Source organism: Oryctolagus cuniculus, chromosome 3 (assembly GCF_964237555.1).
Source record: "Oryctolagus cuniculus chromosome 3, mOryCun1.1, whole genome shotgun sequence".
In the NCBI taxonomy this organism is placed as follows: Eukaryota; Metazoa; Chordata; class Mammalia; order Lagomorpha; family Leporidae; genus Oryctolagus; species Oryctolagus cuniculus.
In genome coordinates this window covers 59,231,386-59,249,513 of record NC_091434.1, presented here as the reverse complement: position 1 = coordinate 59,249,513, position 18,128 = coordinate 59,231,386, and the positions used below count along the sequence as shown (strand labels likewise).

General features: G+C 37.4%; 1 protein-coding gene across 5 annotated transcripts in view; it reads right to left on the bottom strand.

Moving 5' to 3' along the window:
• Positions 1–18,128, bottom strand: part of CERKL (CERK like autophagy regulator) — a 175,694-nt gene that overhangs the window by 10,391 nt on the left and 147,175 nt on the right. For 4 of the 5 annotated variants that reach the window (XM_070070504.1, XM_070070503.1, XM_002712228.5 and 1 more), the window contains 6 exons: positions 13,957–14,099; positions 4,842–4,916; positions 3,006–3,183; positions 2,868–2,927; positions 2,241–2,266; positions 2,032–2,140 (listed from right to left, as the gene is read on the bottom strand). In XM_070070504.1, coding sequence (XP_069926605.1) covers positions 2,032–2,140; positions 2,241–2,266; positions 2,868–2,927; positions 3,006–3,183; positions 4,842–4,916; positions 13,957–14,099 — 591 coding nt within the window. The remainder of the gene's footprint in view (positions 1–2,031; positions 2,141–2,240; positions 2,267–2,867; positions 2,928–3,005; positions 3,184–4,841; positions 4,917–13,956; positions 14,100–18,128) is intronic. The other variant, XM_008258805.4, reaches the window with a different exon arrangement.

The window sequence follows — 18,128 nt, the reverse complement described above, 5'->3', positions numbered from 1 at the left end:
ACATCGGAAATGAAATAAATCAAAATGGCTTTGGTTGGATGAAAATGGAATGAGCAAATGCTGCCACACATATTTAGTTAAATGACTGAGCATTTTAATCTTGCATAACTGTTTCATCCAATATAAGAGAATAAAAATTCAGAGGTGTGATTTAGTGCCAAAACAGCCATTCACAAATGCATCTAGCTTTAGAAGGCAGTTTGCAGAGATGCATGTAAATGATTTCCAGCTTGATTTCAGCACACACATGAAGTTATTCCAAGAATAACAATGACATTAAAAAGAGTTCTTTAAATCTTGTGCAAGATCAAGTTAGAGCTGGAAGGGAACTTAGAGATTATCTTGCCATTCACTCATTTTATGTGGTAGGGAAGGACAGCCCCAAGTTTAAGCGATTTTCTCAAAGACGGAGAAAAACAAAATGATCACCAGCACCAGAGCTCTTAATTCCCAGGTCCCAGTATTCCACTCTTCAAGTTACCTATTCCCAGTTAAAAGCAAACACCCAAAGTACATAAATCTATAAATATTAAAAAACTTACCTAGCATGCTTTTTAATATTTACTAGTAATAGAAACATTCCAAATGCCTGGCACTGTCCTAATCACACACACACACACACACACACACACATATATATATATATAAAATACATTTAATCTTAGAATACTTATGAGAACATTAAACTCCTATCAGTGATTTACATGGAAGTTATTTTGAAATTAGTTCTTATTTTGGTGTGTATGGGGTGCTGTGTGTGTGGAGGGTGGATAGCTCAAAGCAGAATGTCCTGTTCAGTGTTCTTGAATCATTCAGAAACTATGTCTCTGAAAATCTCTAATCAACTGAGACAGGTTTACAGACCTTTGCAAAAACCCTGTAGTTGGATTAGAACCCACAGAAGAAAGCACCAAGGGACATCCTTCACTGAAAACTTCATCAATGATGAGTAAACGGGCAGGGTCAGCAGCGAAATTCTAGAGAAGCTGAACATTTATGGAGTGGCTTTGAGGGAAGTATGGATTAACTGCTCCCAGAAAAACAGGAGTGCCTCCCGTAAAGATCCTTGAGCAAGTGGGGTTAGATGAACATTGACCCAGGTCATAGCTCTTCAGTCAGGTGCCACAGCTCCTTAGTCAGCGAGGCGAGCTACATTAGGGAAGCACATGGGTGTCTGGTTTCTGAGGGCATTGGGAGGAAACAGCCAGACTCAATTTCCAAATCACACAAGCATCCACATAGTCTTCCAAGTGTCAGTACATATGCAATTAATGAGTTTTACTTTCTTTTGAATACAAAAATTTCAAGTTTCTCCTTTTTCTTCCCTGACTGGATATTTCCCTGTTTGTTACTTTCATATCATTTGCCAAGGAGGAAATTTAAAATCTATCCTTTTATCTAGGTATTACACATTCGTGTTAAATACTCTGCAGAGAAGCAGAAGCTAATCTTTAAAATGTTCTAAACTGGTCATAATACAAGGTCATAATTTTATTCTGCTTCTAGAGAAAATCTTGCTTACTGTATTTCAGATCTGGGAGAGAAATATTTTCAGATCCACAATGAGCATGTGCTTAAAAACAATGTCCAAGAGAAGAAATGTCTATACCATATGGATAAAAAGATATATAAAAGTATCAATTTTTTCAGTTGAAAATGTGGGCAGTAGAAATGTTTTCTTTGTTTATAGGTATCAAATATATATACACATACTTTCCATGCTATACATATTTATAGGTATTTTGATCTTTTCCTCAACAATAAACAAATACAGCAAGCAAAAATGGGGTAACATAACTAGATTACCTCAATAAAACCCAGGAAATATTATTTAGCTACAAAAAATGGAAATTTCACTGGTTCTCTGATCATTTTTCACAATTGTACAATTGTTCTCAGCCTACCATGATGACAAATCCCTAGACAGACTACTTCTTACGGAGTTTCTGGCTGGCCAATTGTTAATTGGGGGTTATAAAAGAAAAAAGTTCATTTAAAGATAAGGATCAATGATTCATTAAAAACACTAACCTGGTGTTAGGTGCCAAGCCTCTGGGTGCCACTGAACATAGGCAGGGAATTGCCATAATGCTGACATTCAAGAACTGACCCTGGATCGTTTGCCATTGTTCATTATAGTCTGAAGGGAATGAAAGTGATGAAAGTGATTGGTTCCTTTCCCTCCCACAGCTAAAATCAGCAGAGCATGGCTCAGTTCAAGGAGATGCTTTCAGACTCACCAGAATCCGGAGATCCCTGTGCACTCCTAAAATAAAACAAAGTAACAAAACAAAGTAGCACCTTTCAGTAGGAAAAAAAATAGACAATCCAGCATCACATATGCTAAATATTTCCTTTGATTAAATAAGTAAAAACAAATGAACAGTTTTGCTGCTCTTAACATTATAATGCATTGCTTAATTTAAAGGTAGCATAGTATTTTAAGAATGATGTAAACATTTTTAAAGAGAATACAACCTTTCTTCAATGTGGCTGTGATTAATATCTATGTTTCACACTTGACTCAAATTTTATGAGGGCCAAAACACTGGGTGTTTTGCTTTTTTTTTTTTTCTCCACCCAAACTGCCTGGCATCATCATAGGCATACAAATAGCCAATGAATTAGCAGATGGGTGGATGGATGACAGGTAAATAGCAGACGGATGGATGGATGAGTGAGTTGTTGTTTCTGAAGACAGAAGGCAAACTGCATGCTTCCCAGAACCCATAGAAGTTCATGATCCTATACTCTTTATTAGTACACAGATGATAGAAAACAAAAATAATCAGATAAATAGTTTATGCAAAAGTGTTTTCTGTTTTAAGATAAAATATTGGTATCTTGATTACGTTGTTTTTACCTACCTTTCTTGTATATTCCAAGAGTTGTTAAATGGCAAAAATGATATTTCACAGTCCTCTGGCCTGAAATAGTAATGAAATTTGTTATTGCTAGTCATTGACCCTAGGATACAAAATTTTTGTTTTAAGAAAAATATTTACTTGAGTTTTGTCAGTGCCTTAATTACAGCAAAATCTCTCCGTTGGCTGGGGGACATCCATCGATACTTTTCCGCCAGGGCCAAAGTTCTTCCACCAAAGCCAAACATGGCTGAGAACCCAAAACGAACAAGTTTGCCCATGGTATTAAAGGTGCAGACATCAACTTGTTGAAGGTGTCCTTGAACATTATGTTGAATATTAGTGAAACAATGAGAGCAGTAGGGCTAGTTGTCAAAACTACAGACATCGGAGAGGCTATTTACTTACTTACAGGAGAATATCCTAAGATATTGTATACCATTATGAATATCCTCACTTTCTCTTCATCTCTCTACCTATAATGATTGCAACTTTCATTTGTAATTTTTTCAAACATTAAGTGAAGAAACATGAAACAGTGAACCTTGCACCTTACTGATATTTGTTACAAAACATAATTAAGGGAGTGAAGTTGAAGTCGAAGTTCAAAGTTAACTTAGATTTAACAGTAGTTTTTGGGACTGATGCTGTGGCACAGTGGATCAAAGCCAGAGCCTGCAGTGCTGGCATCTATTATGGGCACTGGTTCAAGTCCCAGCTGTTCTACTTTTTTTTTTTTACACGATTTATTTGAAAGGCAGAGGCAAAGGGAGAGAGGGGAGACAGAGAAGAGAGAGGAAGTGGTTGGGGGAAGGGAGGGGGAGGTTTTCCATCTGCTGGTTCACTTTCCAAATGGCCGCAATGGCTGGAGCTGCACCGATTGGAAGCCAGGGTCCAGGAGTCTCTTCCAGGTCTCCCATGCGGATTTGGGGCCCAAGGACTTGGACCACCCTCTACTGCTTTCCCAGGCCATAGCAGAGAACTGCATTGGAAGTGGAGCAGCTGGGACTTGAATTGGCGCCCACATGGAATGCTGGCACTGCAGGCAGCAGCTTCACCCACTACACCACAGTACTGGGCCTCTGCTTCGCTTCTGATTCAACTCTCTGCTAATGCGCTTGGGAAAGCAACAGAAGATGGCCCAAGTCCTTGGGCCCCTTAACCCATGTGAGAGACCTGGAGAAAGCTCCTGGCTTTGGCCTGGCCTGGCTCAGCCAGCACCATTGCAGGCATTTTAGGAGTGAACCAGGGGATAGAAGCCCACCCCCCCCCCCACTTTTTCTTTGGCGCTACCTCTCCTTCTCTGTAACTCAAATAAAAATAAATCTCTTTTAAAAACTTAATATTTTTAGTTATACTTACCCGAGCTTATATGCTAACAGCTGGATAATAAAATGCCTATGGGTGTGCACTCAAACAAATGAGTAACATACCTTTTTATTTCCTTTTAGTAACAAGTCTAATTCTAGGGCCTTGGTATATAAAAAGCAGTATTGAGTATACTTAAATACTATGCATGGATTTTCTTGACCTGGTTACAAAATTGTTATTTAGAACACTTTTTTTTTTAGATTACTCATTTGAAAGGTAGAGAGAGCCATCAAGACATCTCTCATTCAAGGGCTCATTCTCTAAACAAGCACAGTAACTAGGGTGTGCATCAGCAAGAAGCTGTAATGGAGACTAGGGTCAGGACGAGAATGAATGCACTCTGATCAGGTCACAGCCATCCCATCTGATGGCCTAACACTTGAACCAAACACCACCACACAATGTTTTTCTCTAGCAAGATTATATTAAGACTTCAGTTACTGAACTTTACAAAACAAGTGTTTTAAAAAGGTAGGCAGTTCAAGTAGTGCTGCCTTGCCTGGTTGGCATTTTGTCAGATCTTTCTCTGCTTTGAGAGACAAAGAAGTCACTTTTTCTTAGACAAGTGAATTTCTTAAACATGGATTTCTTTGGGAGGATTCTTACCCATTATAATGTGCAAAGTTGCAGTTACCACGTGAGGGAGTCCATGAAGAGAATGTGCCAATACATTCGTTGATCCTGCCAAAGGCATTTTAAAACATGCACCATCAGCACAGAATATATTTTTAAGTTAGCATTTGTGCCCTAGATAGATATCATTGTGTGACATCCAGATGCAAGAGTAGGAAGGTTTATAAAATTAGAGAAGTTGATGAAAACATTAGTGGACTTTAAATGTCAATTTACAAGACAAACACATCTCAAATGTTTGCAGGATTATTTGTTGAATCTCTAAATGACTTAAAAATTATAAAATTGTTGGTAGTACTTTCTTATAGTTTTTTTTTATTATGAATGTGTATTTTGTAGTCCCCAAATGCAAGCTATATCAAAATGTACTCCATCCACCTTGAATGATTTGGCTTCTACACCAAATAAGGATCAACAACAGAAGGATGGCTCTGGACAGCTGAGACAAATGTGCAATAAGAGAAAACCCAAATAACAACTAGGAAAAATATAAAACCCTGTGAAATCCAAATGACATGCTCTAAATGCATTTAATAAATCTTAGTGATAAGCTCTCAACCACATGGGAGTCCTTTCCATAATCTGACAGAAAAAGGGTCTCCCAGATGAAGAAATTATTTAATTCCATGTTATTTTCCATGGCATGAAAAATTTGTATCTGAGACATTATTTCTGATTGTTATAATCATTATGATAGTTTAAATCCCTCATGGACTTTTCCCCACCAGCCTACAGTGAGAAAGAAAAAAAAAAAACTACCAAAGAACATTTATATGTCACCAAAATCTTGGGATAAAGTTCTGCTTTTCAGAGTAAGAAAATAGTCAGCTCCACTCATTTCTTGGAAGTTAAAAAATGGTTTAAAATTACTAAATGACAGTAAGTCAAACTCTTGTTTTTTCTTTATTAAAGGATACAGGAAGCAAGTCCAGTAATAACCAAGAGCTGCAAATCATAGATGTGTTGTGTACTTATTAAGGCAAAAGTGAGGCCTCAGGATTTTATTTATTAGAAGCATTTCTGAGTGGTTCCACATAATCACTTCAATCTGTGTCACTTTCAATTGACAGGCACTTAGGTTGCTTAGTTAGAGATGTTGAGATAGCTCAGCCTTCATCATCTATGATGTCACTAGGGAGTTATTAGGTACATACCTAAGCATTGCTTAATAATTAATAAGTATATTTTAATGAACATGTAAGCAGAATCAACCCAGATATCTGATAACAACTATGCAAAGAAAAGCTCACCTTTACCAATTGGTAAACTGGTTCCAACTGGTTCACCAAAAAGCAAGTTATATTCTGACCTTTGTTATTCAGAATATTGACCAGGGTCAAGTATGTTGATAACACCTGTGTGCTTAAGAAAATGCTGTCATCAAGAACCAGACAAGGATGCCCATTCTTGCCACTGTTATTCAACATGATATTGGAAATCCTAGCCAGAGCAATTAGGCAAGAGAAAGAAATAAAAGGTATCCAAATTGGAAACAAAGGAGATAAATTGTGTCTATAAACAGATGACATGATCTTACACAGGAAACCCTAAAGACATCATTAGCATACTATTAACACAAGTAAACAATCTCAAAAGCTATAAAATATAAAAATCAGTAGCATTCCATATCTTATAATAAACTATACAGAAAAAAAATTATGAGAACAATCCCATCTACAACAGGCACCAAAAAAAAAAAAAAATACTTCCAAGGCTATGGAAGCCCCTTGAGTTCTCCGACTCTTATCTTGTTTAGACACAGTCATAGTCAAAGTGGAGGTTCTCTCCTCCCTTCAGAGAAAGGCACCTCCCTCTTTGAAGACCTGTTCTTTCCACTGGGATCTCACTCACAGAGATCTTTTTGCCAGAGTGTCTTGGCTTTCCATGCCTGAAATACTCTCATGGGCTTTTCAGCCAGATCCGAGTGCCTTTAGGGCTGATTCTGAGGCCAGAGTGCTATTTAGGACATCTGCCATTCTATGAGTCTGCTGAGTATCTCACTTCCCATGTTGGATCACTCTCCCCTTTATTTATTCTATCGGTTAGTGTTAGCAGATACTAGACTTGTTTATGTGCTCCCTTTGACTCTTAGTCCTTTCATTATGATCAATTGTGAACTGAAATTGATCACTTGGAGTAGTGAGATGGCATTGGCACATGCCACCTTGATTGGATTGAATTGGAATCCCCTGGTATGTTTCCAGCTCTACCAATTGGGGCAAGTCAGCCCGAGCATGCCCCAAATTATACATCTCTTCCCTCTCTTATTCCCACTCTTATGTTTAACAGGGATCACATTTCAGTTAATTTTCAACACTTAAGAATAACTGTGTGATAATTACAGAATTAAACCAGTCATATTAAGTAGAACAGACAAAAAAAAATACTATGAGGGATAATGTATTAAGTTGTCCATTAGCAGTCAGGGCTATGCTGATCAAGTCACCATTTCTCATAGTGTCCATTTCACTTCAGGAGGTTTCCTTTTTGGTGTTGAGTCAGTTGTCACCGATCAGGGAGAACATATGGTATTTGTCCCTTTGGGACTGGCTTACTTCACTCAGCATGATGTGTTCCAGATTCCTCCATTTTGTTGCAAATGACTGGATTTCGTTGTTGGTGCATAGGGAGATTACTGATGCCATAAACAGGAGTGTCAATTGGTAAAGTCAACAACAGGAGTCACTGTGCACTTACTCCTCATGTGGGATCTCTGTCCTTAACGTGCTGTACACTGAGGCTTAATGCTATAACGAGTACTCAAACAGTATATTTCACTTTGTGTTTCTATGGGGGTGCAAACGACTGAAATCTTTACTTAATGTACACTAAACTGATCTTCTGTAAAAAAAAAAAAAAAAAAAAAAAAGAAAGAAATTATCAATTCCCAACTTGACTCTCACTGGGATTAAACATGACAATAGGTCTGATCTGATTTCATCATCATTTTAAAAAAATCATCTATTATTTTTCACTTTATGTTTCTGTGTGGGAGCAAACTGTTGAAATACTTACTTAAGGTATACTAAGCTGATCTTCTGTATATTAAGATAATCGAAAATGAATCTTGATGTGAATGGAAGGGGAGAGGGAGTGGGAAAGGGGAGGGTTGTGGGTGGGAGGGACGGTATGGGGGGGGAAGCCATTGTAACACATGAGTCGTACTTTGGAAATTTATATTCATTAAATAAAAGATAAAAAAAAATACTAAGGAATAAATTTAACCAAGATGGAAAAAGAACTGTATGCTGAAGACAATAAAATATTGATGGAAGAAATTAAGATGACACAGCTGGTGCCACGGCTCACTAGGCTAATCCTCCGCCTGCGGCGCCAACACCAGGGTTCTAGTCCTGGTCGGGTGCTAGATTCTGTCCCGGTCGCTCCTCTTCCTGTCCAGCTCTCTGCTGTGGCCTGGGAGGGCAATGGAGGATGGCCCAAGTCCTTGGCCCCTGCACCCACATGGGAGACCAGGAGGAAGCACCTGGCTCTTTGCTTCGGATCGGCGCTGCATGCCAGCTGTAGTGGCCATTTGGGGAGTGAACCAATGGAAGGAAGACCTTTCTCTCTGTCTCTCTCTCACTGTCTAACTCTGCCTGCCAAAAAAAAAATTTTTTTTAATAAAAAAAATTAAGATGACAGAAATAAATAGAATATCACATGCTCATGGATTACAAGAATAAATATTGTTAAAGTGTCCTGATTGTACAAAACAGTCTATAGATCCAATGTAATCCTTATTAATATTTCAATGGCTTTTTTCATAGAAACCAAAAAAGTCTAAAATATGTATAGAACCACAAAAACCCAAAATAGTCAAAGCAATCTTGAGCAAAGAGCATCAGTACCTGACTACAAATATATACTACAAAGCTCTAGCAATTAAAGCAACAGGGTACTGACACAAAAACAGACATAAAGCCAAAGTAACAGAGTGCAGAAATAATCTCAAGTATTTATAATTAACTCTTTTCCTATAAAAGTGCTAAGAAAACGCAGAGAAAAAGACAGCATCTTCAATGAGTGCTGTTGGGAAAAGTGGACATCCACATATACAAGAATCAAATTAGACATCTCCTTTACATCATATACAAAAATCAATTCAAAATGGATTAAAAACAAACATAAAACCTGACACTGTAGAATTCCTAAAAGAAAATATAGGGAGAAATGCCCATGCCATTAATCTGGGCCGAAGTTTTCTTTTTTTTTTGAGATTTATTTATTTGAAAGGTTTGAAAAAGTGGGGGAGAGGGAGGGGGAGGGAGAGTAGGTGGGAGAAAGGGAGGAGGAGGAAGAGGGAACAGGAGCAGAATGGGAGCAGGTGCTACAGCAGGAGAATGAATTTTCTATTTGCTGGTTCATTCCCCAAATGGCCACAACAGCTGTAATTGGCCCAAGCCAAAGCCAAAACCAAAGCCAAGAACCTGGAACTCCATCAAGGTCTCCCACATTCCAAGGGTGGTGGGAGCCCAAGCACTTGGGCCATCTTCTGCTGCTTTCCAGGCACATTAACAGGCAAATGGATAGGAAGTGGAGCAGCCATATGGGGATGCTGGCATCTCAGGCAGTGGCTTTCCTGCTGTGCCATAAAACAGGCCCACAACAATTTTCTGAATATAAATCCAAAACCTTAGGCAACAAAAGCAAAATTAGACAAAGTCACATCAAACTAATAGGTTGCACAGCAACGAAAACAATGAAGAAACCTACAGAATTGGAAGAAATACTTGTAAAAATAGATAGTTGAAAAGAATACACAAAATATTTACAGAATTCACCAATAAGAATAAAGAGTAATTGGTTAAAAATCTTGTAAAAACAGATAGTTGAAAAGAATACACAAAATATTTACAGAATTCAACTCACCAGTAAGAATAAAGAGTAATTGGTTAAAAATGGGTAAATAGGGGGCCAGGGTTGTAGCACAGTGGATTGAACCTCTTCATTCAATGCTGGCATTGTATATCAGAGTGCTGGTTGGAGTCCTGGCTGCTTCACCACCAATTTATCTCCCTGCTAATGCACCTGGGGAAGTAGGGGATGATGTCCCAAGTACTTGGGCCCCTACTATCCACATGGAGATCCCCAAAGGAGTTCTGGGTTCCTGGTTGCAGTCTGGCCCACCTGGCTATTGTGACCTTTTGGGAGTGACCCACAGGATGGAGGTGCTCGCTTGCTCACACCCTCACTCTTTCACACAGATACTACCTTTCAAATACATAATTTTTTAATAATATGGATATGATACTTGAATAAGTATTTGTTCAAAAAAGACACACAAATGACCAATAGGCATATGAGAAATTGTTCAGCAACACCAGAGAAATGCAAATTAAAATCACAATGAGGTATCACTTCATACCTGTTAGAATAGCCATTATAAAAAAGGCAAAAGGTACATGTTGGCAAGGATGTGGAGAAAAGAACACTCCTGTACACTATTGGTGGAATGTAAATTGGTACACACATTTTGGAAAACAAAACTTATGATCCAGGAATATATTGAGCTTCTGTCCAAAAGATATGAAGTCAACATGTCAAGAGATAACTGCAGTCCTACATGCATTGCAGTATTATTTGCAATAGCCTAGATATGGAGTAAATTATCTACCAATGGATGAATGGATTTTAAAAATACTGTAAATATATACAACAGAATTGTACTCAGCATTTAAGAAGGAAGAAATCCTCCTACTTGCAATATCATAGGTGAACCTGGAGGACATTTTACATAGAGAAATAAGCAGAGACACAATTCCCTTGTGATCTCACTGATATGTGAAGTCTAACCAAGTCAAACTCAGTAGGAGAGAGGAAATTGGTGGATACTGGAGGCTAAGGACTAGGGAGATGTTGGTCAAAGGATATAAACTTCAGTTAGGAAGGGTAAGGTACTACCATTAATAACAATGTATTGTATGCTTGAAAATTGTTAAGAGAATACATTTTCAGTGTTCTCATCACAAAAAAATAAGCATGTGAGATAATGCGTATTTTCATTAACTCAATTTAACCATACCACTATGTAAAACTTTCAGACCATGTTGTACATGTTAAATATATACAAATTTTATTTTCCAAGAATAAAAAAGGGACATTAAAATAGTAATAAGGGAGATGTTTAACCTAATGGATAAGATACCTGTGTCTCATATTGGAGCACTCAGGTTTAATACCTGGCTGCTCACTTGAGTTTTCTAGAAATACAGACCACGGGAGGCAAGAGTGATGCTGCAAGTAATTGGGTTCTTGCCACACATGTGGGAGACCTGGATTGAGTGTCTTTCAGCCTGAGCCAGTGCTGTCTGTTGTGGGCATTTTTGGAGAGTGAAGCAATAGATGGGAGATTTCTTTCTATCATAAGCAATCAAAAATATTTTAATCTTTCAAACAGAAATAATTTAGAAAGAAGTTCACTCTTTTTAAATTAAAAGTGCCATTCTAGACATACTGAATGAAAATCTACAGTATATAAAATTCCCTGGTGATCTGTATGCACAGTGTGAGGGAGACACTTATCTGTAATATATGGTCTGTGGATCAGCATCATCTGTATTACCTGGGTGCTTGTTAAAAATGCAGATTCCAGGACACTACCTCCAGCCCATGGAATCATAATCTATGTAGAGGAGGTGCCTGTGTTTACCAAGTTCCCAAGCTAATTCACATGCACCTGAGGGTTTGCAAACACGTAATCTGGAAACCTGTTACTCCATGGATCTGTACCCAGGCCTTTTCAATCATCTTTTGACCCTCTGAAGTCTGCTGTTTAGTCATCTAATTGCTAATTCACCTGCAATGTGTGGCAGAAAGAGAGAGAAAACAAATCAATCTATTTTGCTTCCCAATCAGATTTATGCTAAAGGTTTTGGAGGAGGTCACATAATTAGAGATATTTAAGATTATCGATGGATTACAGTACCCCATGAAATACATTTCCTCCATTACCATGCCTAATTAAGAGTAGACCATCAAAGCATTCCTCTAGAAAGGCTATTAAAAACATAACATAATGTTGTCATGTGCAATCGAGAATAGCACATATCACGACTCAAGAAAATAAAGACCATTTATTTGCTACGAGTTTGAAGCACGCTGAGTCTGCCCAAATACAAATCCTTTCTCAATGCAGCAGTGGCTATTCTCATGTTCACTCAGGCTTTCCAGCTTTGCCTGTGTTCTACAAAACTTGACAGTTATAATAGGCATGCTTAGAAGTCAAATTATTTTAGTCACCTTCTTATGAAGGCATTCATTAGCCATTAAACATGTTTTCATACATTTGGAAGAGCAAAATGCATGAGAAAGTACACAAAATTGTAAAATTATAGATTGGCCTATACTTTTGTTGGGATAATCTGAAAAGTGGATCCTGTTTTGTTTCAGGAAATTGCAGTCTATTTGAAAAGATGTCTTCATGCCAAAAGAACACCCTGCTCACTTACGTAACAATGGTGTGATTTTGATGTTTCACAAAAGCTGTACATGCTCAACCTCAAAGTAAACATGTTAATTAGCCTGAAAAGTTATTTTCCTTAATAATACCAGCAACAATGCCCACCACCGCTCCCCAGGCCCTGCTAAAAAGTACTGAACACCAAACATAAGGACAGAAGTAGCAGTACATGGAAAACATAATTGACAGGATACCAGGCAGAAACCAGGAAGACCAAAAAAAAAAAAAAAAAAAAAAAAATTGTCCTTGGAAGTGCAAGCACTTCTGCAGAACAATTAACTTAATTAACCAGACACCATGAATATTCATAAGGCTGTTAATGTCTCCCACATCCAAACAGATAAATGTGATGTAATGACTTCCTAGCCAAGCATATCTAAAATTCTCATGAAAACGGCACCTACCCTTTGGTTCTTTGCCTGAAATATCATAGAAATTAACAGTCCCTCAGCTATATTTTATTCTCATCAAATTAATTGGAAAGCATGGATTTATTTATGTGAACTCTATAGGAATATATGGTTCACAGCCATCGGTATGTGGATTGAGTCTTGTTTTACAACAACTGGATTGCTTTTTTTTATTTTTATGCCCTCTCAAGGCTTTCCACCCTCCCCACCCCACTTTTAATCGAAATCTCTATAGTTCCTTAGCACCAGTTCCCATAGCAACAAACACCATTCCTAATGGCCAGCAGTTCAAACACAGGCTTCCCCACATCTGATCTGTTTGACTCTGACCATAATTCAGCAGCTTAGTCTGTTGGCTCAGTGGAGTAATCTACTAAACACTCCCCTCTGGGGTGTTTGTCTCCAGGAGGCAAATGGCTTCAAAGGCACAAGGTCTCCTCATGTTCAGCTAAGAGACTTCCTGCCCACCCATTTTTCCCCTTCTCTATGTAAAGTCCTGACTAGGCACAGAATCCTCATGTTAAATACATCCCACCGTGACAGCCCCCTCCTAGCAGATGCCATGAGTAAGATGAAATACCTGTATACTGACCACAGTTTTGGCAGCATATTGTATCTCACCTGGAAAAAACATTAAAGTGGCAAATACCCACTGGATACATAGCATGCTTTCAAAAGAATAAGAAATATACAGTCATCATAGCTGTAAAATTCAGTGCTGTTGCTTTATAAAATTCAGCTACGTTTTACCACGACAAGTGTGAACACCAGTTTTTGTAGCCCACTCTCCACTCACTGTCCAATGTGTCCTCCAGGGACATCCATCTTTACAGTTTTAGTGTGCAGCAGTGAATGAAATCATCAAAAGCTTGACTGGAGTCAAGTGTGTACCCAGTAGACCATTTTATGTGGAGATAAAGCGTCAGTATATGCAACTACTGTTCTAACTATCTAGTAAGCCCTTTGTATAAATTATCTAATTTCGTACTACAATAATTTTGAATGAAGTGAATATTATGTTATCTCTGTTCTATATATTAGAAAAATACAGTTCAAAAAATTAAATGACTTGTTTGAAGTCTCATATTCTTTCATGCGGATACTGAAGTCAAGCCTGGATCTTTCAAACTCAATGTTTGCAAGTTTAATGCTGTGTCATAGTGTCTAGGAAAAGGGGAAGAGGAGGAGGTCAATTAAAATTCTGAAGCCAGTCCCTTGCCTGCTGGTATCAAGCCAAGTGGAAGCTGTGCTCTGACAGGGCTCAGGATTCCATCTGTTTCCATTCCAGCATTCTTCTGGGCTCTAAGAAGCAAAGCATGGGCTACCTCACTTGCAGATCCATCTCCACCAACACAAACAACACTGAAAAACAAATTGAGAAAAATAATGCAAAATTTCAAAATAATTTATAATGATTAGTTAAATCAAGAATTCACAGTATTTTATGAACCAGATATGGTCTACTGAAAAATTATTCATATATACCTTCCAACACTTTAGTATATATCAATGAATAAGTACACACAAGCATGGCACAGGTAAAATTTTCTTTACAAATGAAATACCCAGGTAATTATCTCCCATAGACCACATTTGTTCAAGGGAGTTAAGAGGTAATAAAACATTATAATATGTGAATTCACATCTGACCTTTCTGTTCTGTTAACATCAACATCCAGAAGCAAACCATTCTCATTTTGTTTAGATTAATAATACTTCATGTCCACAATTCATTTAGTATGAATGAATGCCATAAAATTCTGCTAATTCTTAGTAAAGCACTAAAAAGATAGCAATAAAAATCATGTAAAAAGTGAAGCTTTAATTGAAGGCTAATTATCATCAGTATAGAAATGTAATAATTACAAAGCTGACCTGTTTTTTTTCTCCCTGACATCAATGCTATATGACACTTCTAAATTTACTGTATGCTACTCTGTGATCCTAGACAGTACTATTACTTCTTTCTAAAGATTTATTTTTCTTTATTTCAAAGAAAGAATTTCAATGAGAGGGAAAGACAGAGACACAGAGCAAGAGACAGCGTGCATCCATCCACAGGTTCACCCCCCAAATGGCCACAATGACCAGGGCTGCATCAAACCAAAGCCAGGAACCAGGAGCTTTTTCTGGGTCTCCCACATGGGTGCTACTTTCCCAAGCACATCAACAGGGAGCTGGTTCAGAAGTGAAGCAGCTGGGTCTTGAATGGGTACCCATGTGAGATGCTGGTGTCATAGGTGGCAGCTTTACCCACTACACAATACCACCCCCCTGTTACTATTTTCTAAGACCTTAGGTAAGACGACTATGTGGGAGAGAGTACTTGCACATAAGTACTATATATACATTTCACCAACAAAGATGTATGCAGACTGAAAGGAAAGGGATGGAAACAGATATTCCATGCCAACAGAAACCAAAAAAGAATTGGTGTAGCCATCTTATTATCAGACAAAACATAATAATACAAAAATTGTTAAGAGACAAACAAAGGTACTATGCAATGATTAAGAGAACAATTCAATAGGAAGATGTAACTATTATTAAACTATATGCACCTGGGGCACCTGGCTATTTAAAACAAATGTTAAGGAATTTAAAGGGAGACTTAGACTCCAATACAATACAATACAATACTAATGGGGGACTTCAATACTCCACTTTTCAGCAATGAACAGATCAACCATACAGAAAATCAGCAAGGAACTTCAGATTTAGTCAAAATGGACCTAACAGATATCTACAGAACTTTTCATCCTACAGTGGCAGAACACACATTCTTCTCAGCGGTACATGAGAATTTCTCTAGGATTGATCACATAGTAGGCCATAAAGCAAGTCTCAGCAGATTAAAAAAAATCAAAATCATACCATGCATCTTCTCAGAACACAATGGAATGAAGCTGGAAATCAGCAACTCAGAAATCCCTAGAACATAGGCAAACACATGGTGACTGAACAACACACTCCTGAATGAACAGTGGGTCAAAGAAGAAATGAAAAGAGAAATCAAAAAACTTATGGAAACTAATAAATATGACAACACAACATATCAAAACTTATGGGATACAGCATTAAGAGGAAAGTTTATATCAATACATGCCTATATCAAGAAATTGTAAAAGCACCAAATAAATGAGCTATCAATGCATCTCAAGGATATAGAAAAACAATATCAAAACAAACTCAAAACTAGTAGGAGAAAAGAAATAATTAGAGAAGAAATCAACAAAATTGAATTAAAATACAAAGGATCAGCAATACAAAGAGCTGGATTTTAGAAAAAACAAACATAATTGACACACCATTGGCCCAACTAACCAAAAAAAGGAGAGAGAAGACTCAAATCAATAAAATTTGAGATGAAAAGGAAAATATAACAGACACTAGAGAAATAAAAAGTATCACCAGAAATTACTACTAAGAGCTGTATGCCAACAAACTGGGAAACCTAAAAGAAATGGGGAGATTCCTGGACACATATAAATTACCTAAATTGAGTCAGTAATGAAGACATAGAAAATCTAAACAAAACCATAACCAAGACAGTGATAAAGGCCCTCCAAACAAAGAAAAGCCCAGGATCAGGTGGCTTCACAGTTAATTCTATCAGACATTTATAGCACTAACCTCAATTCTTCTCAAGTTCTTAAAAAACAATTGAAAGAGAGAGATTCTTCCTAAATTCTTTCTATGAAGCCAGCATCACCTTAATTCCTACATGAGAAAAAGATGCAACAAAGAAAGAATTATGGATAAATTTCCCTGATGACCATAGATGCAAAAATCTTCAACCAAAGTGGCCAAATTCTGGCCAATCAAATCCAAAAACATACCAGAAAGATCAACCACCCAGACCAAGTGGGATCTATCCCTGTATGCAGGGGTGGTTCAACATTTGCAAATCAATCAATGTGATACATCACATTAACTGCTGAAAAAAAACCATATGATTATCTCAATAGATGCAGAGGAAGCATTCGATAAAATACAACATCCTTCCATTATGAAAACTATAAGCAAATTGGGTATAGAAGGAACATTCCTCAACACGATCAAGGTAAGTTATGACAAACCCATGGCCAACATCATATTGAATGGGAGAAAGTTGGAAGCATTCTCACTGAGATCCGTAACCAGACAGGGACGCCCACTCTCAACATTGCTATTCAGTATAGCCCTGGAAGTTTTAGCCAGAGCCATTAGGCATGAAAAAGAAATCAAAGGGATACAAATTGGGAAGGAGAAAGTCAAACTATCCCTATTTGCAGATGACATGATTCTATGTATAGGGGATCCAAACAACTCCACTGAGAGAATATTGGAACTCATAGAAGAGTTTGGTAAAGTAGCAGGATATAAAATCAATACATAAAAATCAACAGCCTTTGTATAAACAGACAATGCCAAAGCTGAGAAAGAACTTCTAGTATCAGTCCATTCACAATAGCTACAAAATAATCAAATACTTTGGAATAAATTTAACCAAGGATGTCAAAGATCTCTACAATGAGAACTACAAAACATTAAAGAAAGAAATAGAAGATACAAAAAAATGGAAAAATCTTCCATGTTCATGGATTGGAAGAATAACATAAAAATGTCCATAATACACAAAGCAATTTACAGATTCAATGCACTACCAACCAAAATACCAGATATTCTCAGATCTAGAAAAAATGATGCTGAAATTTATATGGAGGCACAGGAGACCCCAAATATCTAAAGCAATCTTGTACAATAAAAACAAGGTCGGAGGCATCACAATACCAGATTTCAAGATATGCTACAAGGAAGTTATGATCAAAACAGCCTATTACTGGTTAAAAAAAAATAGATGGATAGACTAATTGAATAGAACAGAATCACCAGGGAGCTAAAACCAATTCCTGGAGCAAGGATAGTCTATTCAATAAATGGTGCTGGGAAAACTGGATTTTCACATGCAGAAGTATGAAGCAAGATGCCTACCCTACACCTTACACAAAAATCCACTCAAAATGGATTAAATACCTTAAATCTATGACTCGACACCATCAAATTATTAGAGAACATCAGGGAAACCCTGCAAGATATAGGCATAAGCAAAGACTTCTTGGAAAATACTCCAGAGGCACAGGCAGTCAAAGCCAAAATTAACAAATGGGATAACTTTAAATTGAGAAGTTTCTGTATTACAAAAGAAACAGAAAAGTGAAGAGGCAACCAACAGAATGAGTGAAATTATTTGCAAACTATGCAACTGATAAAAGATTAACAACCAGAATCTACAAAGAGGTTAAGAAATTCCACAATAACAAAACAAACAACCCACTTAAGAGATGGGCCAAGGACCTCAATAGACATTTTTCAAAAGAGGAAATCCAAATGGCCAACAGACACATGAAA